The 26,439-nt window shown below is 42.4% G+C and overlaps 1 protein-coding gene across 2 annotated transcripts in view; it reads left to right on the top strand.

Moving 5' to 3' along the window:
- Window positions 1-3,122: 3,122 nt before the first annotated feature.
- The window catches only part of LOC126334591 (allatostatin-A receptor-like), a 1,378,228-nt gene continuing 1,354,911 nt past the window's right edge, over window positions 3,123-26,439 (top strand). The window contains exon 1 of one of the 2 annotated variants that reach the window (XM_049996982.1): window positions 3,123-5,661. In XM_049996982.1, the coding sequence (XP_049852939.1) occupies window positions 5,257-5,661 (405 nt within the window). In that variant the 5' untranslated portion in view covers window positions 3,123-5,256. The remainder of the gene's footprint in view (window positions 5,662-26,439) is intronic. The other variant, XM_049996983.1, reaches the window with a different exon arrangement.

Below are 26,439 nucleotides of genomic sequence, written 5' to 3'. Positions count from 1 at the left end.
TTACTACTCTCCCGACATTCATGCAATAAAAGTATCGCATGAGACATGGCATTATAGTATGTTACTTCTCTACTACTAACTGTATTCGCGACACATTTTACAGAAAGTATGCCCATATACCACTGAATGTAAGCGCGAAATTATTTGATCAAAAGATACAAAGTCCAGGAGATATGTCATACACAATGAGATGAGAAAAAAACTGTCTCATAATGCACGGCGTTTCAATTTGTTGCTTCTTTGCTACTAACTCCATTCGCAGCAAATGCCCCTAAATAAATCTACAAAGTTATATCGTTGTACGACACATAGTTAAGGAAATGTGAAGTCATTAGCATGATGCAGAAAGTCAGACGCGGTACGGGCGTGGACGCACAGCTGTAAATAAGTACCTGGGCAACGCCAGGTTTCCTCACTAATAACATACAGGGTGGAGGAAAATTGTGTCACGAAATTTGAACCCTGGTTAGTTGATGCAAGTAGGAGCCAAAATTACTAATGCTGTGTAGGTCGAAAACGCATAGTTTTTAAACTACGGAGACTCGCGTCCCGAGCTCCCGTTGCCCGCGGGATTGCCCTGTTGCCGGATGCTCTGCTCAAAGCATGACCGAGAATGCTTTGCCTGCTAGAGACCGCACCCTCGGTAGTAGTGCGCCAACCTTCCATTGTGGGGGCCCAGGGCGGATCCGCCGGTGCCCCGACACATCCATTGTAGCTTCATGATAAGACGTACCGGAAACAAGGCCGTCAGCAGCTAGTAGTTCTCGTGCAGGAAGTCTTTTACAAATTGTGTCAGGCCGGAAAAAGGCCTTCTTTGTAGCTACGTCATTGTTAAAGCGGGCGAACGAACTAGCGACCCTCTGACGCGACACAAGCTTGGTACGTCGAACGATGTTTTGCCAAACTCTTTCAAATTTTGTTGGCACTGCCCTGATGTGATTGGCAACATGCTGAATGCGATCTATTAATTTCGCATCGTTTTTAGGCGGGTCGCGTCCGGGTGGGTGAAGTAGAACAGGAAAAAGTTCGGTGGCATGAGGTCTGCTGATCGCAGGGGCCATGACCTACTGTCACCTTTGCCAATTACCCGGCCGTCGAAGAATTCATTTTAATATCTGCGCACAGCACGACTGTTATGTGCGAGCGCCCCATTCATGGTTCAAATGGTTCAAATGGCTCTGAGCACTATGGGACTTAACATCTACGGTCATCAGTCCCCTAGAACTTAGAACTACTTAAACCTAACTAACCTAAGAACATCACACAACACCCACTCATCACGAGGCAGAGAAAATCCCTGACCACGCCGGGAATCGAACCCGGGAACCCGGGCGTGTGAAGAGAGAACGCTACTGCACGACCACGAGCTGCGGACAGCGCATCATGCTGCAACCACATGCGTAGACGTACGTCAAGAAGCACATCTTCCAGCAGGCCAGGTATTCTTGCAGAAGTGAAGGTAGTTTGCCCCGCTAAGTGGAGGAGGTAGACGGACTGGTCCAGTCGAACGGTCACCAACAGTTCCTGCCCAAGTGTTGAGCGAAAATCGTTCCCGGTATTCGTGGACGTTCATGACGTGAGGATTTCCCTTTGCCAGGTAATGAACGTTCCGAGTGTTGTAAGGGCCATCCTGATGGAAGGTGCACCCGTCGGTAACTAACACAATGGAGGGAAGTCGGGATCTCGTGCAACACGTCACAGAAACCACCGGCAAAACCGTAGCCTGTGTTCATAGTCCGCCACAGGATTTGGGTCTTGGAAAGGGTCGAAACTGTATGGATGCTGGCCGTCAAGTCTCAAAACCTCCCACACTAACCGATGAGTGGCTCCCAAGTCGTGTCCAACCGCTCTTAGGTGCTTTCTCGAAGCACTCGAGAACAGTCTCTTCAAGTGCAGCATCCGGTCGTGCTCAAGGCCTTCCAGCATCACTGAGCCTGTTTCGGCAAGTCACCGGTGTATTGCTCTAAACGTTTGTGGGTGAGGGTGGCGTCGTGCTGGGTACCTTTCCTCATACAATCTTCGGGCTTCATGCACATTACCGTCGGCTAGTCCATAAACAACATCCATATCTCGTTGTTCTTCAAACGAATACTGTGCCGCCAAGCTTACTGTATGACTAAATCGCAGGTGACGTGTGTGTGCTGCGAAGCGAAGCTAACGTCTGAATGCCTCTGACGTGAGGTGGAGAAAAATAGCAAGACCTATTCGACACATTTGCGTATCACGTTGAGGCAGTGACGGGGTGAGGGACGTTCGTATGTGTAAACCTACAACCATAGGGCTGCCCGTCAAACGACGAAAGTGAACACGGCAATCACACGGCCAATCCGAGCGCGTGGCGCCAAGTTTCTGTAGTTTAAGAATAGTGCGTTATCGATCTACAGAACATTAGTAATTTTTGGACAACATCGTTGTGAAGAGAAGCAGCGATTAGTATGACTAATCAATAATTGAAAAACAGACTCAATAGCATTTTTTTATTATTATTATACCGCCAACCGGTTTCAACCCGACGTAGGGGTCATCTTCTGGGCGTTTACACCATTGGTCGACTGCTGGTGGTGTCACTCCTGTCTACATAACGGCAGTTTCCTGACACCACCAGCAGTCGACCAATGGTGTAAACGCCCCGAAGATGACCCCTACCTCGGGTTGAAACCGGTTGGCGGTATTATAATAATAATAAATGCGACTGAGACTGCTTTTGAATTATTGGTTAGTAATTTTTGTTCCTATTCAGGGTTAAAATTTCGTGACAAAATTTTTCTCCACGCTGTATAAATCGTCACCCAAATGAAAACTGCTTACAATAGTGGTGCTCTGTGAAACAGACACACCGAATGGACTCTTACCGAAACTGACGATTGCCGAAAGACCCAAAGCGTATGTACGTGAAATTGACTGAACCGAAGTACACCCGCAACTGGCCCACGCGTGGCTCGAGGCTGCGGCGGCGTGTTGCTTTCGCCCAGTGCCGAACAGAGGAGGTAATCAGCGGGAGTAGCAGAGCAGCCGGCGGGCGGCGGGCGGCGGGCGGCGGGCGGCGCTTGCCGAGGCGGCCACGGCGCGGCGCTGGGAGGCGAGGCGACGCCGGCCGGCGGGGGCGGTGCCGCTGCCACGACGCCAGTCGACGCCCAGCCGCAGCAGCAGCAGCAGCCGGCGACGCTCCGACGACGCTCGCCGCCGACCGCCGTCGCCAGTGCTCCGCGTGTGCTCGGGCCCCTGCGCCGAGGCAGATGCAACCCGCAAGGCTCGAGACCAGCTGCGTCTTCAGAGTCACCGCGTCCTTGTTGGCAGACTGCACCTTTTAGCCGATAGGAAGTGTGAGAAGTCCGCGCTGAACTCAGCGTGGACAACTCACTGCCAGTTCGCTTCTCTTGTAGATAGTGACTATGATCTAAAACCGTGACACCGCAACGATAGTGTATACAGTCGAAGACACCGTCACATAATACTACACTTGTGCTTCGTGTACCAGTAACTGTACTACCACCTTATCGGTCATCGAGTTGTCCCTCCCAATAATATAGTGAGCTCATCTCCCACTCAGGGTGCCACGGCCGAGTGACTGCCGCGCTAAACGGCTGCGTCTAATTGCCCGGCGGGAGAGTGCTCCGCTTAATTGGCTCTGCGAACCCGACCGACGACCGTCGACGGTGAGGACCCTCGTCGGCGGCTGTGGTGTGGGCCGGCGGCGCCTTTGTGCCCTCCTGCAGGCGGCGGCGGCAGCGGCTAATGGAGGCGCCGTGTCCTCCAGCAACAAGTTGACGGCGGCGGTACTCCGCTCTCGCCGACCCGCTGAGTGGTCCAGCTCGCCCTCCAAAGTGGGTTGTCTCCCTGTGACTGATGCTCCAATCTGGCGACTCTTCTGATTCCGGCGGGTACCATTACGGAGCCTCTGCGAGGCAATAAGACGCTGTACTGCGTACTAATTTCATTTCAGTGCTAGTTAACAGTGCTATACCGTCGAAACTGGAACTGACGGTGTGCCTGTTTGGGTTGCCTGTAAGTATTATTTGTGGAGGAAAATCTTCTGTGCGAGTGTCGAGTAGAGAGGAAATATTACACTTTTATTAGAACAGCGCTGACCTCGAAGCAGCGCTGGATTCTTGAGCTCGGAACAGACGCTATACTTGTGGAAGCACGTGAAAGCTGAAGGAAGTCTCTTCATAAAATCAACTATACAGCATTGTAAGTTTAAAGCATGCGCAACAAGTGACTTTGCACCTTTACTTCGGTTCGTTGGTTTTGTAACTCGAAAGAAGAAATCTGATAGTGATGGTGTGTTACGGATTTAGTTCCTGTGGCACCTTTATATAGGTAATCTCTTGCAGTTAATAAAAAGTAGCACCATACTTGCTGCTGTGTACTTGGCGAGATAGTCTACTTATGTCGGATGAGAAGTCTTAATGTTTTTTTTAATTTACTGTGTAACAGTTTGCGGCTTGTGAACGAGTGGAAAGACTAGTAACAGTGCTTATTTGGTAATGGAGAGATACGACGCTAGTGCTTTCGGAGGAGCACCCGCTTGCTGAATACGAATCTAGTTAAAGACGCTCTGAGGATTGTATAGATCGAAGAGTCGCCGAAAATAGTATCGAAAATACACATTTCACAGAAGATCCTTTTTGCTAAAGCTGCGATGAACAAGTTTATATGTAGGTGAACAGTATTTGTGTCGCTGAATTACTCTTAATAATGTACCTTAAATAATAGAAAGTAGTTTTGACATCTGTTTAGCCTGAAACGAGGTGCTAGTTGAGCATAAAACTCCGCGTCTGTTATGGTCACTAAAATGTTTTAACCCTCGTTTTTACGCACATATAAGCATAAGGTAGATAGTAAATGTCGCGCTTGAGGGTATCGCGAAACTAATAACAGTGGCACTGGTAGATTACGTCAGTGAACAGCTGATAGGCGTACGATAAGCTGTGCCTGAGGGCCGTACACTGTGCTCAATGGAAGAAAGTGTCAGGAAAGCCGGTTATCTGTAGAGCGTGGGCGGCGTCGTAAGGGCTCCGATAGGACGCGGCGCTTGTCATTACTGCTCGAGCGTGGTCACCAGTGGCGTCGTCGCGTCGTGCCTTGTCAGTGGGCTCGTAAGGAGCATGAGCGGGCGTTAACCGCCGGGCCAGAGCGGGCAGATTACGGCAGGAAGGCCATGGAGCGGCGGGCGGCCGACTCGCGATAAGGCCGGCCGCGGAGCGGGCGTCAGTGCAGCGAGCGTCTGGGCACAGTAGCAGCGCGCGGGCCGCCATGTACGAGAAGTGCGCCAACTACACGGCCGGCGGGCCCGTCTCGCTGGTGGAGGCGGCGCTGCTGGAGACGCTGTGCCGCAACGTGTCGAGCTCGGCTGCGGAGGCGGCGGAGGCGGAGGCGGCCGCGGAGGCGGCGGCCGGAGACTGGGCGGCCAGCTCGGTGCTGCAGCGCGCCGTCGCCGTCGTCGTGCCGCTGCTCTTCGGCCTGATCGTGCTGCTCGGGCTCGTCGGCAACGCGCTCGTCGTGCTCGTCGTGGCCGCCAACCAGCAGATGCGCTCCACCACGAACCTGCTCATCATCAACCTCGCCTCCGCCGACCTGCTCTTCATCGTCTTCTGCGTGCCCTCCACCGCCACAGACTACCTGCTGCCCTTCTGGCCCTTCGGAGACGCCTGGTGCAAGGTCTGTATCGCTTCGCACCGCTGCCACCTTCCCTTTACACGAAGCGACTCGTCACTGTTAAAATAGCTCACGCTATTGCAGCCGGCTAACGACCTCGACAACCGACAATATTTCGACAGGCGGTCACCGTGTCATTCCGCAACATAATCAACGAAAATATTTCGTCGTTATCTCCAAATCATTAAAGTCCAATCTTTTCAAATAGGCAGCCTCCTACTCAGACTTCATTTGTTCTTCCGGGATGCTGATAATGTTTGACACACAGGATTTCTTGTTTTTCTCGACCACCACAAATAGCTGTTGTTGTTGTCTTCAGTCCTGAGACTGGTTTGATGCAACTCTCCATGCTACTATATCCTGTGCAAGCTTCTTCATCTCCCAGTACTTACATCTGAATCTCCTTAGTGTATTCATCTCTAGGTCTCCCTCTACGATTTTTACCCTCCACGCTGCCCTCCAGTGCTTAATTTGTGATCCCTTAATGCCTCAGAACATGTCCTACTAACCGATCCCTTCTTCTAGTCAAGTTGTGTCACAAACTTCTCTTCTCCCCAATCCTATTCAATACCACCTCATTAGTTATGTGATCTACCCATCTAATCTTCAACATTCTTCTGTAGCACCACATTTCGAAAGGTTCTATTCTCTTATTGTCCAAAATATTTATCGTCCATGTTTCACATCCACACATGGCTACACCCCATAGAAATATTTTCAGAAACGACTTCCTGACACTTAAATCTATACTCTATGTTAACAAATTTCTCTTCTTCAGCATTTGACTAGAAACAAAATGAAAAATTAGTAACTTTTGCGAACATTTCTCATGAAGAAACAGCGATCTGGCTCAAAATAATTTGATAACGATTGACAACAGTCATGCCCGCAATAGAATTATTTACAACAGTTATTGGTTTTGCTCAGAATGTGATCGCCTTCAGGCTCTTTATACAGTGACTGTAGGCGGTAGTGGTGAACGGAACAGGTGTTTTGACTCCCCGAACGTCAACTGCAGAAGACGTACGCGGAGTCGTAACAGCTGCTTCGTTAGCCACCGCCTATCATCGTAATATAAATGGTGTAAACATGGGCACATTCTGACCGAATCCTGTAACCGCTGTAAATACATTTTCTATTACGGTCAAAACTGATTTTAATCCATTTTATAATAAAAATACAGCAAGGAGCTGTTGTTTAGCTACCATGCAGATATTATCTTCCTACCAAGAAGATATTATCCTCCATGACTGCCTTGATTGTAAATTTGCTAATTAGCATCCCGTATTTTTTATTCTGTTGGCCACTTCCTTTCCTCGTTACCTTCTCAAAAACGCATCACACTATACCATTTACGAAAACGTGACGTTATTATAAACGCAACACAATATTGACTTTAGCCCTCCACTGTTAGCACACAATGCGCGTAGCCAGGATAACGTACATCGTACACTTGCTGGACTTGGCATTAAACAAATGGTAACACAAGGAAACTGAACACAGTTGAAGGTGTAAGTGAGTACAATGTACACAAACTCTTCAGCACAAGACGGTGATAATCGATGTGCATTTTCCTTGTGTTTCCATTTGTTGACTGTCATTTGTGCTCTGAGTGACAGTAGGAGGGAGAACCAAAGTCGATGTTGTGTTAGGTTTTCAATAACGCCACGTTCGCTTGAATGATACACTGCACGCGTTTCTGAACAGGTCTTGAGAAAAGTAAGTGGATTACATAGTAAGGAATGCAATGTATTATTTAACTAAGTTACAAGAAAGGCAGTCATGCTGCTTAATTCCCTTCTGATAACTAAAAAAAATGCTTCATACATTTTCATTTTGCTTCTGGAAAAATGTTATTTGGGATGTTCAACACCAATGAGCAACCTCGTACAATACTATCATGTATTAGACGATATTTGAAATACTGAAGCATAAGCATTTTTTATGAACTCGCATTTATAGTGAGTAAAATTAGATGTTAATGTGACCACGCTCCTGACTATGTCGCTAGTTACGTCTGTCACCAGAACAACAAGACACAATTCTTTTTCAGCTTCAGTAGGAGAGAAATGGACATTCGATGACATACAGAAATACTTACTCAAGTGAGTGACAGAAGTATCATGAATGAATAAAGAGCAGTAAAGTAAACGCTTCTTCGCACACCTCTGCCGAACGAATGTGAAAAATGTACTGAACCAATTCTTTCTGTATTAGTGAAAAAACTAATCCACTGTAACATGGATTACAGAAATAAGAAAAGAACGAGAGAGAAACAACTGCAAAGAATCGGAAAAAACAAAAAGACTGAATAAATTACTAATTTATAAGGATTTCAAGGCAAAGAAAATACAAAATAGAAGCAACATGGACATGAAGAAATTAAAGAGAACGTTGCGAGAACATGAAGGAGTACTGGGAAAATAGGAAACTACAGACAAGCAAGAAGAAGTTGTCGCTTCATCCTGGTTGGTCAATACAATGATAAAAAAACAAACCCATTACCACAAACACGAAACTAAACGGATTATGTTACGTTGCTCTTCGAAGAAGACTGAGGTATCACAATTTGTAGAGCGCAAACTAAAAATCTCTTCGTATGGTGACTTAAACGCCAACCAGTAAACAAAATACCGTGCATATCACAATAAAAAAATACATCGTAAACAACTGACAACTACGTAAAAGAAAAGGTTACTAACTTTAAATGCTGTCGGTAGTGAAATATAAATTAACAACGTCTCTGACCAACAGTTGTTTGACCAGGAAGAGTGATGTATTCCAAGCACGATTTAAGTAAAAACCTCTGTCTACCTTTCTTTTATTCTCCAAGTCATACTGTTCTCATGATAGTAAGGCAATAATGGCACAGAGTCATCTCTTCTTGCTCAGTCGCTGTTAATATTTCGCTGTCTCTAACGCTTAGCTCCAGTCATCTTTGGTTGTGTAATGGCTCGAGCTGTTTACGATGGCTGTATTATCATCCTACATGCGTAGTAATTTCGTTCCGTGTTGGCGTTGGCCCCACCGCTAAGAGCTTACGTTTCCTTGTACATCCATCTATCGTTTCATTTGTCCTTGAAACCTGCAGTGTTCAGCTGTGGAAATATCGATAGTTGTCAAGGGCAATATCCGGATGCAGTGCCGTAAGTTATTTGAACATTCGATACGACGGGAGAGACTCAAGTTTCACAGTGCTAGTCATTGCTTTCCTCTGCTGTGATTCCGCGACGCTCTTACACAAAGTGAGGACGTCTAGGCAAAAATATTTCTAGCAAAGCTTACGCCAGCAATATTCTATCCGGCAACCACACGACAGTTACGTCACAATAAGAAAATTTAAGGCCACTTTTGTTTCTGCGTAATTATGGAAGTCTAAGCTATGCAGGGATAGCAATAAATACGTTCTGAATATTCTGATTTCAGCTAAACACAATTTTTTCTTTTCTCTTTCTTCACCCACACATGGTGTGGTGAAGTGAGACGTTTATCAGAGGGATTCCCTTGTTTGACCTACCAGAATTATTATTATTATTTTTTTTTAATGTCGCTTTCTGTCTTCTGTAGTGAACTTGATATTTCAATACAGTACGTCACCTGCAATTATATTCTTGGTTCTTGTGGCTTCCATGCTCTCAATACTCTGTGAAATGTATTCGAACACTCCCTATACCACTGAATTTTGAGAACATGAAACCATACCACTGAATTTAGACAACACGAAAACCATAACCACGTTAAAGAAAGTAGCAGATGAAAGACTGTAGTGAAATATCAGCTGTATCGCAGAAGACAGATAGCAAAACACCAATTAATGTATAGCAAGCTCACGGGTGATGGTGTAACATTACCGAAACATGTGTGGCAGAAAATTTAGAAACTGTGATTTTTTTTGGCAGAACCTTCAAATCGCATTTATTCTTAATAGAAACACAATGGCCCAAAATTTTATTGTCATTTACCTAAAATGCTATAGAGGAACCTGGATGTACAAGATTTATTAGTTATGGTAGCAAATTATAATCCAGATTACCGGATTCCATTGTTTATACAATCTTGAGCAGTGTATAGATTTCTTACGTGATTGAAAGTAACAGAGGTGGAAATTTAGTGAATTGGAACCGATGTAACATCTAATTACGTCATAGTAATGCTGGGATAAAATCACTTAACATTCAGCGTTGTCTGTAGAATCACCTTTACTTGGCGATATATTGACGACAACTCTTACTGAAGTATGCTCTATTTTGACAAAAATTTAAGTAAAACTTCCTTGTCAAATGATATCATGAGTGACATTGTGGATCAGGAGCTACTGCCCCACTGAGAAACTATGCGCCAATGCTACCGACAACAGATTAGCAGTCACAAAGATACGTTACGATATGAGAGTAAGCGTCCTCTCTGGACAGACGATTGGTCACGTAAATTTTTCTACGTGCAAGGGGCGCCAACGCTCGCACAAACTCGCCACCGAAATTCCCTCGTGTTGCTCAGTCTGTGTGGCCATCATCCCTGATATTATGCCAGGTGATCCGACTGTTTCCAGTATAATTCAAACTCCAGGATCTTGTACGATAGCCCAATTTTATGACTGTACTTGTCAATCATACCAAGTATTGATGACTTTATCCTTGTGGAAAGAAAAGTTGTTGTCTTGGAAGACAAGGGCAATTATGAGACCTTGCAAGATAAGACGACGATAATCTTCAAGTCTTCTTTGCTGATCACAGTTTACATCATGAACTTCCTACATATTGGGCCTCCTCTGGAAGTATTTTGTGCGTAAGGTGTTACGGAGTAGGGCATTGTTCCGCACAGGTATAAGCGTGATCTGCAAGATCACCTGCTGTCGCCAACTGGAGCTGTATACTACTATATCATCTCGCCAGGTTCTTCAGCAGGGATGAGAAAAGATCTCGTACTAGCTATTAGAGTCATTCCGGAATTTTCGTTTGGGAACTGGGTGAGAACTTTGGCGTTCTGCAAGAATTTCTACATGCTGTCAATGTGATTAATGCTACGAACCAGATTATTGTGTGTCTCGGTCCCTTACCATCGTCTTTGGATGGCTAGTGTGACGAAGTGCCTCTGTAGAAATCTACGGTCTTGCTGCTGATTTAATCATAAGAAACAGGTGTACCAATGCAGTTGAGAAATATGACTTCTCCTACTTCGGGTAACGGTTGTTAAATTTCATCACAAACAAAACGCAACTTATTTCGCGTCGTTTCATTCCACGTACATTCGTTTGAAATTAATACTACAGAAGAGGCACTGGTACACTTTTTGTTAGCTTTATAGACAATGGCATTCAGGAGAAACTTAGGGAACCATGGAAATATATGTCAATGACTGACGCATTGTTATAATACTGGGATGTGAGCATACAACGTTCCTTTTAAAATTCCAGTGTACCATAACAAAATTTTTGTTCCGCAACAATACGTGAGATCCAATACAGGAAATAGGGAAAAATGAAGAGAAATAAAAAAATATATATTAAAGACACGGTAGAACCATGAAAATTACCATGAGGAATGCGCTCCCGAATACCGCCACTCATATACCCTACCGTTCGCTGGTATGTCGTCTGACATGCCACAAAAATTTATCCTTTTAATCGTTGTTCTAATTGAATTGATTTGGTAGTCGTAGATTAAAATCATCTTTATTAGAGACGCGAAGATTCATAAAGCGTTCTCGCATAGCTATCATTGACTGAACCTTGTTATATAATCTCGCAGTATCTATGTAAACTAATTAGGTACACAACGGCAGGGGCAAAAATCAGCTAAACTGAAACCTCTCAATATGACGATATGAAGTGACACCCGCTGTTTTCCGTTCAATCAGTTAAAGCCGGATCTAATTAGTAGAGAAACTCCCAAATTCAGAATACACGAGAATATAGTGAGATATCACTGCTCAGCCACGTAAGTTTACACTATCACCAAGTAGGAAATACGTACAACGCACACTGTGCTTCTGACATTCATGGATAAGATAATTTGAAAATATGTATTAGAGGAGTACTTAAAATTTTATTTAATGGTTAATTCTGTAATAAAAAGGCGTAAACATTTCTTTAAAAAATGTGGAACGGTGATTTTACATTGTCAAATCTATTTGGTTGCATTTAGCGACCCGACATCTCCGACACTATCAATGCTGTTGTGTTAAATGCTAAAAATAAGCGCCGTTAGAAAAGTCAAACTAGGGAAGTAACTCATCAATCGATACGGGGACTAAGGCTCGTCGTAAGTCATTGAATCATTTCTTCTAGGTCCATGTTTCTACAGGGTCAGCTCATCTGTTTTCGTTTTCGTATCCGTTAGTTGTGGACAGAACTTCCTGATGAAATGACGTAATTTGGAGTTCTCGGCTGGGATCTGAAATCCATACGACCAATGGAGGCGCTAGTTCGTCTATAAACATGATTATCACTGGCATGGATATTAGATAAGCTGCAGTTGCCCGGATTGTTTAATATCTGCCACACATACTGACTTGTGTTGTGCGTTGTTGATACCCATAGCGAATGCAAGCCGCATGGGAATCTGCTGCAGACGATGGTATCTTTTCTCCGAAGTTTCCGTTGCCCTAGACGTACAGGCTTTCATATGCTCGTGATGTAGACGATTCTCCAGTTGTTCAGGCGTTCCCGACGTCCAAATAGCTTTTCATATTTTAGCTGCAGGGGTTTTCTGACCAATAAACTTTATTTTCTCCGACGGCAATTCAATAGGTATAAATTTATATCTGCCTCTACTAAACTTATCTTCGTCTAATTCTAGCTTATATAAACTAAACAGCACTTTAAAGTACTAGAAATTAGCATAAAGAATGAAATATGACTTAGCTGCCTTAGCTAATTGCGTCGCTTCCTAACGACCAGATTAAGCAACGATCAAATTAGAAATGGCGATGTAAATGACTTTACAACTTCCGCTTCCGGAGAAAAATAGCCTGTGCTCCCTTATGAGCATTCAACAAACAGACCTCTGACAAACAAAACTTCACATTCCTGTTAAATTTCGATAGGAGCAAAGTAATTATTTCTGTATTAGCATTCTTCATTTCTTCAAGAAATTTTCGTAAACTTTGTATTTGTCCTGTATGAAAAGATGATTAGGTGCGCCCTCTGTTGTTGCAGTTTTCGGTAAGTATCTCACTGTGTTTTTGGATAATACGCCGTCTATTGCTACAGCTCTATTTTCACTATTACAAGTAGCGCACAACTCGGATTCTTGGAACCGTTAACTTTACAATTCGTGAAATCACAGATTATCTCGATCTGTTGACCGTCCCGTGATACAGTGACTTTTTTTTAACGCTATATCCACGACCTGCCTTAGCGTGTGTGTGGCGCTGTGGGTTTCAATAATAAAAATACCTGTGAAATACGGAATAAAATATCTTCTATGGTCAAATGTAAGAACGACAACTAATCAATAAATAGGAGTTCGCAATCATGTTTCTGTCAAATCCTCGAGCCTTCATCGTCCTGATGCTTTCTGACGTCTGACGATACGACCTCCAAGACGGATGTCGCCACTATAATTCATTCTTGCGATAGCAGTTATAGATACTTTACCACGACATATTGCGTTTGCTAGGCATTTTAAATTCAGTTGATTTTCTTCATTGTTTTCTCTGAATGAAGAAATCTGAAATAAGTCAGCCAAGAATTTTGAAGTAATTCGGTCAAGTTCTTTTCGAGATGTTTGCTAATAATATAGTGAAAAAATACATAGCCTCTTTCCACGTAAATATTCATTAAATGATTTTGTAGAAATCTGAAGTAAATCGGCCAATAACTTTTAGATATTTTTGGTAATAACCTTTCCACTTTATTCATGCATGTAATTTCCAATCAGATTACGAAATCTTACGAAGACAGCGAGCTTCCTATCGTCTTGAGAGTAAAGTGTTCAGAATTTCATAATGATCGGATTAAAACTGTAGATCTGTATCTTTTACAAATAAACTAACAGACTCTCTGTTTTATATATACAATTAAGATGGTGATTTCGGATCTCATTAATATGAGACTTGCTAATAGGTCAGCTGCTGAATTCCTGGAAACCTTCTCCACTTTCACTCCATTGGTGTTGAAGTCTAACTATGATCAGACCGTGAGAGTAATAATCCTGATTTGCATCCTCCTCCTGTTGCCATAAATGTCATTTTGATTAACGTCAGAAGGTCACGTTCGTTGAGTGTGTTTGTTTTTATGTGTCTGTGAGTCTTTGTGTTTGCACTTTAACTGTTTATTTACTTCGTTTATAAAGAGAAAACGGACAAAAAATCACAATAATTGCATAGTAATGTGTGGGAATCGGCCTAAAATTCACCCTTAGGTATATACATCCAGTATCTTTCTACCTTATTCTCCCATTCTTCCATCTTCAGCTCTATCTCACAAATCGACATGCTATTCATTAAGCTACAGAGCGACCGTATGTGTTGCAATGTCACTCAAAGAAATAATTTGGTTTGTGTTTAACTTCTGTTCATTATTTTCACAAGGAACACCACTTGTAATGTCACACACGGATTGTAACGTCATTATTTTCATTTTATTCAGTTATGTCATACGTATGCACTCATACGCCGAAACCACAAGAAGTGCCGCTAAACTATGATATACGGAATGTTGAAACAACTCACGTGCTGCCTAGAGTAAAATAGATGTACTAATTCAGTAACTTTCGGGGGCGGGCCCAAAACTAACCAATGTTTCACTGTTGAAACGACTCGCATGTCACCTATTCTAAAATGTCTGTATTAATTCGGAAACGTCTTGTAGGGTTCATAAACAACTCATCAAAGTTTCAGCGCAGTCGTTTGAATGATGTGGTACAAGCATACACTGATGAGCCAAAGAAACTGGTACACCTGCCCAGTATCGTGTAGGGACCCCGTGAGCCCGCAGACGTGCCGCAACACGACGTTGCTCGGACTCGATTAATGTGTGAACCAGTGCTGGAGGGCACCGATGCCATGAACCCTACAGGGCTGTCCATAAATCCGTAACAGTACGAGGGTTGGAGATCTCTTCTGAACAGCCCGTTGCAATGCATCCCAGATATACTCAATAACGTTCATTTCTGGGAAGTTTCCTGGCCAGCGGAAGTTTTTAAACTCAGGAGAGTGTTCCTGGAGCCACTCTGTAGCAATTCTGGACATGTGGGATGTCGCATTGTCCTACAGATATTGCCCAAGTCCGTCTCAATTCACAATGGACATGAATGTATGCAGGTGGTCAGACAGGATGCTTACGTACGTGTCACCTGTCAGAGTCGTATCTAGACGTATCGGGGGCGCAATATCATTACCACTGCATTCACACCACTGCAGAGTCTCTACCAGCTCGAACAGTCTCTGCTGAGATGCAGGATCCACTGACTCATGAAGTTGTCTCTATACCTGTACACCTCCATCCACTCGATACAATTTGAAGCGAGACTCGTCCGACCAGGCAACATGTTTTCAGTCATCAACAGTCCATTGTCGCTGTTGAGGAGTCCAGGTGAGGCGTAAAGCTTTGTGTCGTGCAGTCATCAAGGGTATACGAGGGATCCTTCGGCTCCGAAAACCCATCTGCCTGTTTACACACCTCTGTATTTGAATACGCAAGCCTATAACAGTTTCTTTGACGCTTCAGTGTAGGAAGTCAAGTGATATCACCACTATATTTCTCTTGACGGAGACGCCATTAGACATTCTGCATAATAAATCTATTATTGTGGTAATAATGATCGGGTTACTAGTCAAATATAAATTTTCAGAAAGTTACGCTGTTCTTTATAAATATAGTGTCATCTGCACTTACCGAAATTTTGAACGTAGTTGCCACAGAGTTGGTATACAAGAAATGCGTTTCGAAATATTTCAGTCTTTATAATCAATTCCTTTCCTGTAGTTGCTCCGCAGCATGTGATATGTTTGAGGTAATCTATAGTTTGTCTCTCAGTCGCAAACAATCTGGATTTGATAGTAATCCTACAGGTACAAAAATGGTTCAAATGGCTCTGAGCACTATGAAACTTAACTGCTGAGGCCATCAGTCCCCTAGAACTTAGAACTACTTAAACTAACCGCAGGACATCGCACACATCCATGCCCGGTACAGGATTCGAACCTGCGACCGTAGCGGTCGCGCGGTTCCAGACTGTAGCGTCTAGATCCACTCGGCTACCCCGGTTGGCTCTACAGGTACGCCAGACCTTGATTGGAATACCACGAACAAGTAAATAATCTGCTTCCGATGAGGCGTAGTTGTTGGGGAGTCTCTGAATGCTTATGAAGGCGCCAAAGGTCCGTGGGCGAGAGGACGCCTTTCGGTACAGACGGGTGTAAGAAGTGTATATCCAACTTGAGCGTGCGACAGCAACAAACTTTATTATTTTACATTATTTTCCTGGTAGTGCTATCTGTCAATGATTGTAAATAAGACTATTAATAAAATGCAAACCAAGTATTACTAGGGAGTAGTCTCTAACGTATTTAACTTTACTGCATAAAAACGTATACTAAAGGAGTCATCCAAGAGACAAGTTGGTTTTCAGAGACAAATGTTGAGTTGCATATCATTAGATCTCTAGCTTGTAACCACACAAACATGTGTCTATTAACCGGACACATCATAATGTTTGTCGCGAATACCCTCGTCATTCCAGTAAGTTTCGAAAATGGACTTACAGAAAGAAGAGGAAAGATAAGATTGTAGATTAAATGCTTCAGAGTTTTTCACTTGTTCTTCCCCACAACACACGCCGAGAACTTTCATATAACCATGTGAAACAGCCAGAAAAGTCCTTTTTTATGTTTTGTTGTCCAACTTCTTCGAAACTGGTGAGCCATCATAGACTCATTCTGCTGTTTATCGTTTTGTAGTAAGTTCGTATTGATACCATGAACTCTGCTCGCACGTAAAGATTTTCTTTTTCAAAAAAACAATTGTTTGTGTTCTTCATTTCAGTCAAGTCGTTCACGCGCCGATGTCTTAGTTTGTGAACCAAGGTGTACGAGAGGAACTTTCTCACACACTTATTTCTTATTCATAACTTCCTAGAGAATATCCTGAGGACTTGATTTAGAGACGTTCATTTCCTTGATCCACGTGACTTATGTCACAAGAATGTTGATACGTTACGGTTACACGCCCCGTATACATATAATACTGCAAGCTCACTACTGACTAGTTGAATGCACATCTGCCTTTTACAGTTGCTAGTTCAAGCTGCCACCTTAGTTTCTGAGGAGGAATAAAAATAGTCTCCACATTTTTAGGACCGACGGTTTACGTCGTTTATGCAGCTCTACGTTCTATTCTATCCTGTGCACAGCTCTTCATCTCCGAAACATTACTGTACTCTACATCCTTCTGAATCTGATTACCGTAATCATCTCTTGGACTCCCTCTCCGACATTTAACCAGCACATTTACCTCCAATACTAAACTGGTGGCCCCTTAATGTCACGTAAAGTGTCCTGTCAACCAATTCTTTCTTTTAGTCAAATTGTGCCTCAAATTTCTTGCCTTCCCATTTCTACTCAGTATCTCCTCATTAGTTACGTGCAGGCGTATCTAATCTTCAATATTCTTCCGCAGTGCAACATTTCAAAGGCTTTTATTCTCTTTTAGTCTGAACTGTTTCTCATCCATGTTTCGCTGTCATATGTGGTTACACTCCAGACAAATACCTTTGGAGAATACTTTCTCGCACCTAAATCTTTATTCGATGTTAACAAATTTTTCTTCTTCAGAAATGCTTTTCTTACCATTGCCAGCTGACATTTTACATGCTCTCCTCTTCGGTCATTTTGCTTTTTATATAACAGAGCTCATCTACTACTTTAATCTAATTACCTTAACATAACCTGATTCAGTTCGATTACACTTCATTATCTTCATACTGCGTTTGTTGATGTCCATCTGATATCTTCCTTTCAAGATGCTGTACACTCCGTTCAACAGTTCTTCCAAGTCCTTCAGTGTGTCTGGAAAAATTACAGTGTCATCGACCAATTGCAAAGTTTTTATTTCTTCTCCCTGAACTTTAACTCCTACTCCAAATTTTTCTTTGGTTTCCTTTACTACTTGTTCTATGTACAGATTGAATACCATCGTGGATATGCTAGAACCCTGTCTCACTACCCTATCAGCCACTGATACCCTTTCATATCCCTCTACTCTTATAACTGCCTTCTGGATTCTATACTACTATTCTACTACCTTCCAAATTTCAAAGAGATTATTTCGGTCAATATTCTCAAAAGCTTTATCTAAGTCCACAAATACTGTAAACGTAGGTTTGTCTCTCCTATGCCTGCCTTCTACAGTAAGGCATCGAGTCAGTATTGCCGCGCATGTTCCTACATTTCTCCGGAATCCTAGCTGAACCTCCCCGAGTTCGATTTGTTCCATTTTTTCCGTTGTTCTATAAAGAAGTCGTGTAAGTATTTTGCAGCCCCGACTTATTAAATTGGTAGTTCAATAATACTCAGACATCTAGAATGAGATATTCACTCTGCAGCGGAGTGTGCGCTGATATGAAACTTCCTGGCAGATTAAAACTGTGTGCCGGACCGAGACCCGAACTCACGACCTTTGCCTTTCGCGGGCAAGTGCTCTACCAACTGAGCTACCCAAGGACGATTCACGTCCCCTCCTCATAGCTTTACTTCTGCCAGTATCTCGTCTCCTACCTTCCAAACTTAACAGAAGCTATCCTGCGAACCTTGCAAAAATAGCACTCCTGAAAGAAAGCATATTGCGGAGACATGGCTTAGCCACAGCCTGGGGGATGTTTCCAGAATGAGATTTTCACTCCGCAGCGGAGTGTGTTCATACATGTCAGCAACTGCTTTAATTGGAATTAGAATCACTACATTCTTCTCGAAGTCTGAGAGTAATACGTCTGCCTCACACAATCAGCGCACCAGATGGAAGAATTTTGTCATGGGTAGCTGTCCCAAGGCTATCAATAGTTCTGACGGAATTTCGTCTACCCCGAGCCTTATTTGGACTTATATCTTTCAGAGTTATGTCAAATTATTCTCGCAGTTCATATCTCAAGTCTCACCTTCATGTACGTCCACTTCTGTTGCTATAAAATTGCCCCTTAGTTCATCTCCCTTGTATAGACCCTCTATACGGTTTTCGTCATTTTAGCTTTCTCTTCTTTGCTTGGAACTGGTTTTCCATCTGAGCCCTTGATATTCATACAGCTGCTTCTCTTTTCCTAAACGCCTCTTTAATTTTCCTGTAGGCGGTATCTGTCTTTAACCTAGTGGAACCTGCTTATAAATGCTTACATTTGTGCTCTAGCCATTCCTCTTAACTTAATTTTTTTAGCTTTGTACTCCCTCTCGCCTTCTTCATTTGCTGTATTTTTAGCCTTTCGCTCCCTGTGGTTTACTCCTACTACCTTCCAAATTTCAAAGAGATTATTTCGGTCAATATTCTCAAAAGCTTTCTCTAAGTCTACAAATACTGTAAACGTAGGTTTGTCTCTCCTATGCCTGCCTTCTACAGTAAGGCAGCGAGTCAGTATTGCCGTTTTCTCTTTTCATGAGTTAAATTTAGTATCTCTTAAAGTTACACATTCGTCTTCTACCGTATTCCATTCCCCTGTTGTAGTTAACTGTTGCCTAATGCTCCGTCTGAAACTCTCAACAACTTCTGGTTCTTTTAAGGTATCAGTGTCGTATCTCCTTAATTTCCTACCTTGCAATGTCTTCAGTTTTAATCTATATTTCATAAACAGTGAGAGTCCACACAGGCGGCTTCGTCTTTTATTTCTTTTCTCCAGTCCTCATTCAGCTATTATTTTTCCTTCTCTTCCTTGCCTACGATCGAATTCCAGTCCCAAATTACAATTAAAATGTCATATCCTTTAACTTTCCGAATAAATTCTTTTGTCTCATCATACATTTTTTTCAATCTTTTCATCGCTGAGGAGCTAGTTAGCATACAAACTTGTACTACAGTGGTAGGCGTGGACTTCATGTCTACCTTGGTTAGGATAATACGTTCATTATGCTGTTCGTAGTGGCTGATTCGCGTTTCTATTTTCTTATTTATTATTAAACCCACTCCTGTTAAGCCTTATTTGACTTGTTATATAAGGCCCCGTATTGACCTGACCAGAAGTCCTGCCACCGAACTGTTCCCACTTTATCTACCCTTAACCTGTCCACTTCCGTTTTCCAATTTTTGACCTACCTGACCGATTGAGGGATCTAATATTCCACGTTCCGATCCGCAGAATGCCAGTTTTGTTTTTTCTAATGACGACGTCCACCTGAGTAGTCCCCGCCAGGAGATCCGAATGGGGGACTGTTTTACTTCCAGAATATTTTACCCAAGAAGACGCCATCATCATTTAAACGTACAGTAGAGCTGCGTGCCCTCGGGAAATATTACGGCTGTAGTTTCCCCTTGCTTTCAGCCGTTCGCTCTACCAGCACCGCAAGGCTGTTTTAGTTGGTGTTACAAGGCCAGATCAGTCAATAATTCAGACTTTTCCCCCTGCAACTACTGAAAATACGGTTGACCCTCTACAGGAGCCACACGTTTGTCTGACCTGCAAACAGATACCATTTGTTTGTGGTTGCACCTACGGTACGGCTAGGTGTATCGCTGAGGCACGCAAGCCATCCGACGGTAAGTTCTGTGATTTACAACCCACAGAATGTGTCTGACTGAGCACCTCTTGGCCGTCAAACATTGAGCACCACTATTGGCACTCTAAGCACAGCAACAGTTCACAGTTACATGTAGTAAGACATTTGCGAGATGCTTTTAATAGTTCCATTAACAAAACTCTGTTTCGAAATCTGGTAGAAAACAGAAAAAGATTCTGGTCTTACTAGTTGAGAGAAGCAATCAGTACCTTCACTGTGCAATAGCAATGGCAATGTTGCTGATGACAATGCCACTAAAGCATAGTTACTACGCACGTTTTTTCCGAAATTCCTTCACCAGAGATGACAAAGTAAATATTCCGGAATTAGAATCAACAACAACATGAGCAACTTCGATGTATATACGCTCGGTGAAGTGAAGCAACGTAAATAATGAAGACAAGGCCTCTGGTCTTGTCAGAAATGTCACAGTTTCGATTAGTTAACGAAAAATCATCGAGGAAAACAGAAGTAATGTCTGGCGTTCCCCAGCTAATGTTACACGTCCTCTGTTGTTCCTGATCAATATAAGATAATTAGCAGACAGCCTTCTTAGACTGTTTGGAAATCATGCTGTAATTTATTGTCTTATGCGGTCAAAGATGATCACAGCGAACATGAAAATGATTTAGACAAGATATATGTGTTGTGCGAAAAGTGGCAGTTCATTCTGAATAATGAAAAGTGTGAAGTGGTCGACGTGAATACAAAAAGGAGTCCGCTAAATGTCCATTACATGATAAATTACGAAAGTGTAACGGCTATGAATTCAACTTAGTACTTAGAGTTCACAATTATACAGAGTGTGTTGGTATGGCAATCATTGACGCAAAGACGTTTTTCGTTGTGGTAGGATCTACTCATGAAATTTCAATCACAAACTTTCTCCTCTCAAATCGAAACTCATTTGTTGGCGCCCACCTACATGAAGAGGAATCGCCATAATAATGAATCAGACATGATCAGAGCTCGAACGGAAAGATTCGGTATTCGTTTTTCCCACGTTTTGTTCTAAACGATAGAGAAATGGTTTGTCGGTGGTATGTTAAACCATTCGGCAAGCACTTAACTGTGAACTGCTGAGTAATCAGGTAAATGTAGAGGCCAACACTATTCGTCGCCGTCTTTTACAAAGACGACACATTTGTGTCCGGTTCCCTGTTGTTACTGCCACGCGTCTTCAATCATATATATATATATATATATATATATATATATATATATATATATATATATATATAACTGTGCACCTTCCTGGCAGATTAAAACTGCGTGCCGGACTGAGACTCGAACTCGGGACCATTGCCTTCCGCAGGCAAGTGCAGAAGAGCTTCTGTGAAGTTTGGAAGGTAGAAGACGAGTTACTTCTATGATTGAAGCAATGAGGGCGGGTCGTGAGTCGGGCTTGGGTTGCTCAGATGGGTAGCCGGCACTTTAGCTCAGCGTGTTTGGTCAGAGGGTTTAGCTACCCTCTGTAATAAAAAACTGAGTGAACCGATCAACGAACAACCTGAACAAGTGTCATCGGACGACCACCACGAAAAAGTAAAAGAACAATATAGAACAAAATGAGATGTAAAAAAAAATATTGTAGAGCACTTGCCGCGAAAGGCAAAGGTCCCGAGTTCGAGTCTCGGTTCGGCACACAGTTTTAATCTTCCAGGAATTTTCATATCAGAGTACACCCTGCTGCAGAGTGAAAATCTCATTCTGGTACAAGTAACTGTTTTGGAGTTACCGTGTAGTGTCTATTGGAAATAGGTTTCCTTTTCCGAGAAACATCTCATAAACACACGGATATGTGTAATCAATATTGAGCATAACGACTTTGTGAGCAATGAGAAATTTAAATGCTCGGTAATTATAGTGACTGAGATATTTTGACATACCATGCGATACCACAGATATTGCGATTAGATGTGCTATACCTAGGGCCTGTTTAAGGCCCAGGCGACATATGCTGTAGGTTGGGAAGTCAATCGGAGAGGAGCGCAGAGGGACCAGGTGAAAAATTTTTAGACAAGAGGTTCATGATTAACTGAAAGAACTCGCACAGAAGTAAGTATACGTTAGCAGCCTTTTGCGAGATTATCGCGAATGTGAGGTTGCAAGGCGCCTTTTACTTCACTGCCAGATACTGCACTTGTTCGCACAAAATTATTTGAAATGTAGGTGTTATGGTGATAAGACCAAGCGGTAAGAAGTACAACTCAGGTAGGTAGTGAAGTGAAGTGTGATTTATATGTGTGCCAAGATCATAAATGCTACCCCTTTCTGTCGTCGCGCTTTCGAAAGAAGTCAGAAATAGTTTTTGATTGTCTTAACAATAAAGTAAATTCCAAGGTTCCACATAGTCAAAAGTAATGAAATGTGTCCGAAGTGCAGTAAAAAAAGTGTTTATAAAATGCAGAAATGACGCCAGTACTCAACTGAGTGAGCGAAAGCATTAGCATTGCTGGAAACAGTGTGTGCTGCGAATAGCAGTTTTTGTGGCTACGTATGCGCAGACGAGCCTCAGGCCGACCGCGCGCAAAAACAGGCTGTCGAGCAGCCAGTTTGTGCGCAACAGGCACCAGCTCCCTGGAATGTGCTTTCTAGATGTTAACATTTCAACACTGCTGCAAGTAAATGTACTTAACAGGAATTAGATCATACTTGTTATTTTAGTAATTACGAAGCATAATTCCAGTTACAAAAAAATTATAGGTTTCATTGCACGTGATTCTGTAAAAATTTTGCAGGTCAGTTACACGGGTTGAAACGTCAACCATGACTTCTACGCGAACAACGGTTAGAGAAATACAGTCAGTTAACTACATCATCGCTGTACAAAGTGGCGTAATATAAAAACACTTCCAACTCCAACGGAGAAAACTAGATTCAAAACAGGTTATAGTAGCAATCTTTTGGAATAAAAATAAATTACTACTTCTTGACACACAAACACAATAGTGTGATCGTTTCTGTCACGTGACTGGCTCTCCGTTCTAAACAACAACGGAACATGAAAGGATACAGACTTACTTGAAGCAATTTCGGCATACTCCGCCTTTTGTTTACTCTGAGAAGAGGTTTCGGTCGGAGATAACCCTAGAGAAGCATACACATTATTCGCAAATTTATTCACATTGTCAACACGACTTTACAATTCACATATCAATTATGAAGGCAGATTATTTCCAGTTTCTCTTTTTTCCATTCATGCATGTAGACGAAAGTTCACTAGAAAGTAATTACTTCGGGACTAACTAATTTTACCATATTTCTATGTCTTATATTGTAGCCTACTAATATATTTCCAATGTTACACACAATTCAGTGCCCTCTATTATACCATATTGATCCACGTATATTTCCATAGCATAACATCTACAAGAAATTTAAGGAACTGTGAACAAAACATAGGATATTATGTAGAGTAATGAAATACTATCCATCCACCATTCAACTAATAAACTTTTATTTCACTGTTCTGTTAGGTAACTCATGTGAGTAATAGGTGACAAATTCACAGCTCTTAATTTTGTTGAAGCCATGTACCAGCATCCTCATGTTTTAGAGTCATCATTGCGTAACGAATATTTCATTGTTTGCGTAACCCCACAATAACTCGAATTATTTACTCCTTGCAGTGCAGTGCACCTTCTTATGCACACCTTAGCTCAAATTTCATTACCATAACAGTATTTTCTACTACGTATGCGTTTTATAACAAGAGTATTTAATTTGCAACTACTTTCTTTAGTGTCTCAGTCAGAACTCTTACTATTTACTGTTAAATTCGTTTCTCACTGTTCACATATAGACCATGTTATGGCCCAAAAGTTCTGTTTCAGAAACTTTATATTCGGTGCTAGACCAAATGCTTGCTCGGAAATAATCTACAGTTAATAAGCGATATCATGCGCAATGCTGGTTATTGGCGCTTGCTTTTTTCAGTCAAATCTTAAGGGGATTTGAGATATATACCTGTCGTGGTCAGTGCTTCGATCCAGAAAACGTTTCTGTAAATAGGAATGACATATGTATGTAAAAGAATAGGGATGGAAAATACAGATCAGAAATGGATCGAGTACGAGTGCTACGTTGAGGGCTGCATACTTTAAAATAAAGGCGCCGTTTTACGTCAGGCTCATACAGGTTTCTCTCCTTCGAGCTACATTGACTGATCAGCTAGCGGTGAGCGTAGCTGAAAGTACAAGATACTAGAAACAAGAAAGCTGCGCTGAACACGAGCTGCAAAACGCATACCTTAAGCGTTATGAGCGCTTCATCTTCTATATTGTGAAACAAATCTTTCCTAATGCAAGCTCTCAGTTTTCTGTATTTTGGGAGGAGGCAGTATGACAAAAAAAAAATATGTCCAGTAAACATGGGCTCTAAGGTGCTGACTTAATGAGCTATGACAATGTGTTTCACGGCATGCGAATATGTAATCCTCCCTGATGAGTCATTGTGACAGTATACTTATAATAGTCGTCATGTCAAAGGTAGCCTGTGTACTGCCAGTGCCGTGAGTCCTAGGCTGCACTTGCGAACCCGGGCACTCCACCTCCCTTGTACGCTGTTGTCGTCCACCTGCGGTCGGCGACAGACTAGAGTGACAATTTTTCAGTCAGCTGGGCAGCGGCAGAGGCTGGTGACTCGATTGTCCGAGCGCACGAAGTCACAGAGCGCGAGGTGATTCGACGAGGAGCCAGCTGGCTAATTTAAAGCGAGTGTACAAGCCATTTCAGATCTCCAGGGTAAATAAATTGTGTACTTTTATGAAATGTTGCAATTTGTGGCCGAAAGCAGAACTTTTCCTGTGTGCTCCCTGTGTATGTCTAATAAGTCATAGATGTACCCTGCAGCAGATGATAATATTAAATATTATCAACAATACATAGTAATAAAGTAATCTCAGTCAAATGAAGTTGTCCCACAGACACAATCTTCATAGCATTATTATTTCATATGAGCATTATCATAAAATCAGGACTAAAATAGTATGCTGTTTTATTGTAACGCATCAACTCCTAATATTCACTTTGACTGAATTTTTAAAAACTTTTAAAGTCGATCAAAAGCAATTCGGGGCAGTCTTTTTATTCTTGTGGCTATTTCTTTTCCTGTACAACATGTTATTACTTTCAACTGCTCTAAATAAGAAATTCATAAACTAGTTCTGTGACTTCTTTTTCGGTTTGTACTGAATTGACAGTATCGACAGATAACTGAAAACTTAGGATTTTTCATCATCATTATATCGCTGTCCGCAAACGCATATTTTCCTAGAAACTGAGGGAAAAAGCTTTTCCGACTGTCTCTTATGTACCCATAATGTAAAAGCTCTTCGATGAAAGCGCACCTGGCGTAGCGAACAAAACATCTGGCTGGGAAGCACGGAACCTTTGTTCAATTTCCAGCTACGTAAGGCACGTGTTTTGCTTTCTCATTGGTATTTTTTCCCCGCATAAAAACAGTAGCAATTGGAGAGTTAATAAGGTAGGTTAATCAGTAAGGAATAATAACAAAGTGAGCAAATAGCTTGTCCAACGACTTGTATTAGTAAAGAATTGAAATTTTAAGCCTCATTGTATGAAAACAGTTCCGAGAAGATTGCTGCCAAGACAAGCATTCGATGCTCGTTATAGTAGCGTCTCGAAAATTGCTGCCTAAAGTTTTCCCGATCTTGTAAGAAACAAATCATTAAGAAATGTCAATCATTTATTCTTTTCTTTACTTCACTTGCTTCAAATCCAGGAAAGAGCAGAATTCAATTTACAAAACACATCTTGAGAACATTTTGAAACCTTAAGTTCAGATTATATTTGATTCTTGGGAAGGACAAACTAACACTTCATGTGTATGTTTATAGATAATAAGGGCTAACCGGATTATGCGGTAGAAGTAATACCGGCAGACAGCACAACTGTGTGCAAGTCATGTAATGTTTGTTTTTATCGGAAAACCGAAAATATTATTTGGAGGCTTCAAATTTACGATAGACCATGCTTCTGGAAACCCAATGGGAACCGCACGATCGAGTGGATGCAACAGCGATTCACAGCATAGTTCATGATCAACTTTCAGCACCGATTT

This window comes from Schistocerca gregaria, chromosome 2, assembly GCF_023897955.1.
Source record: "Schistocerca gregaria isolate iqSchGreg1 chromosome 2, iqSchGreg1.2, whole genome shotgun sequence".
In the NCBI taxonomy this organism is placed as follows: domain Eukaryota; kingdom Metazoa; phylum Arthropoda; class Insecta; order Orthoptera; family Acrididae; genus Schistocerca; species Schistocerca gregaria.
Note: the sequence above shows the minus strand (reverse complement) of the source record. Positions and strands in the feature narration are given on the sequence as shown.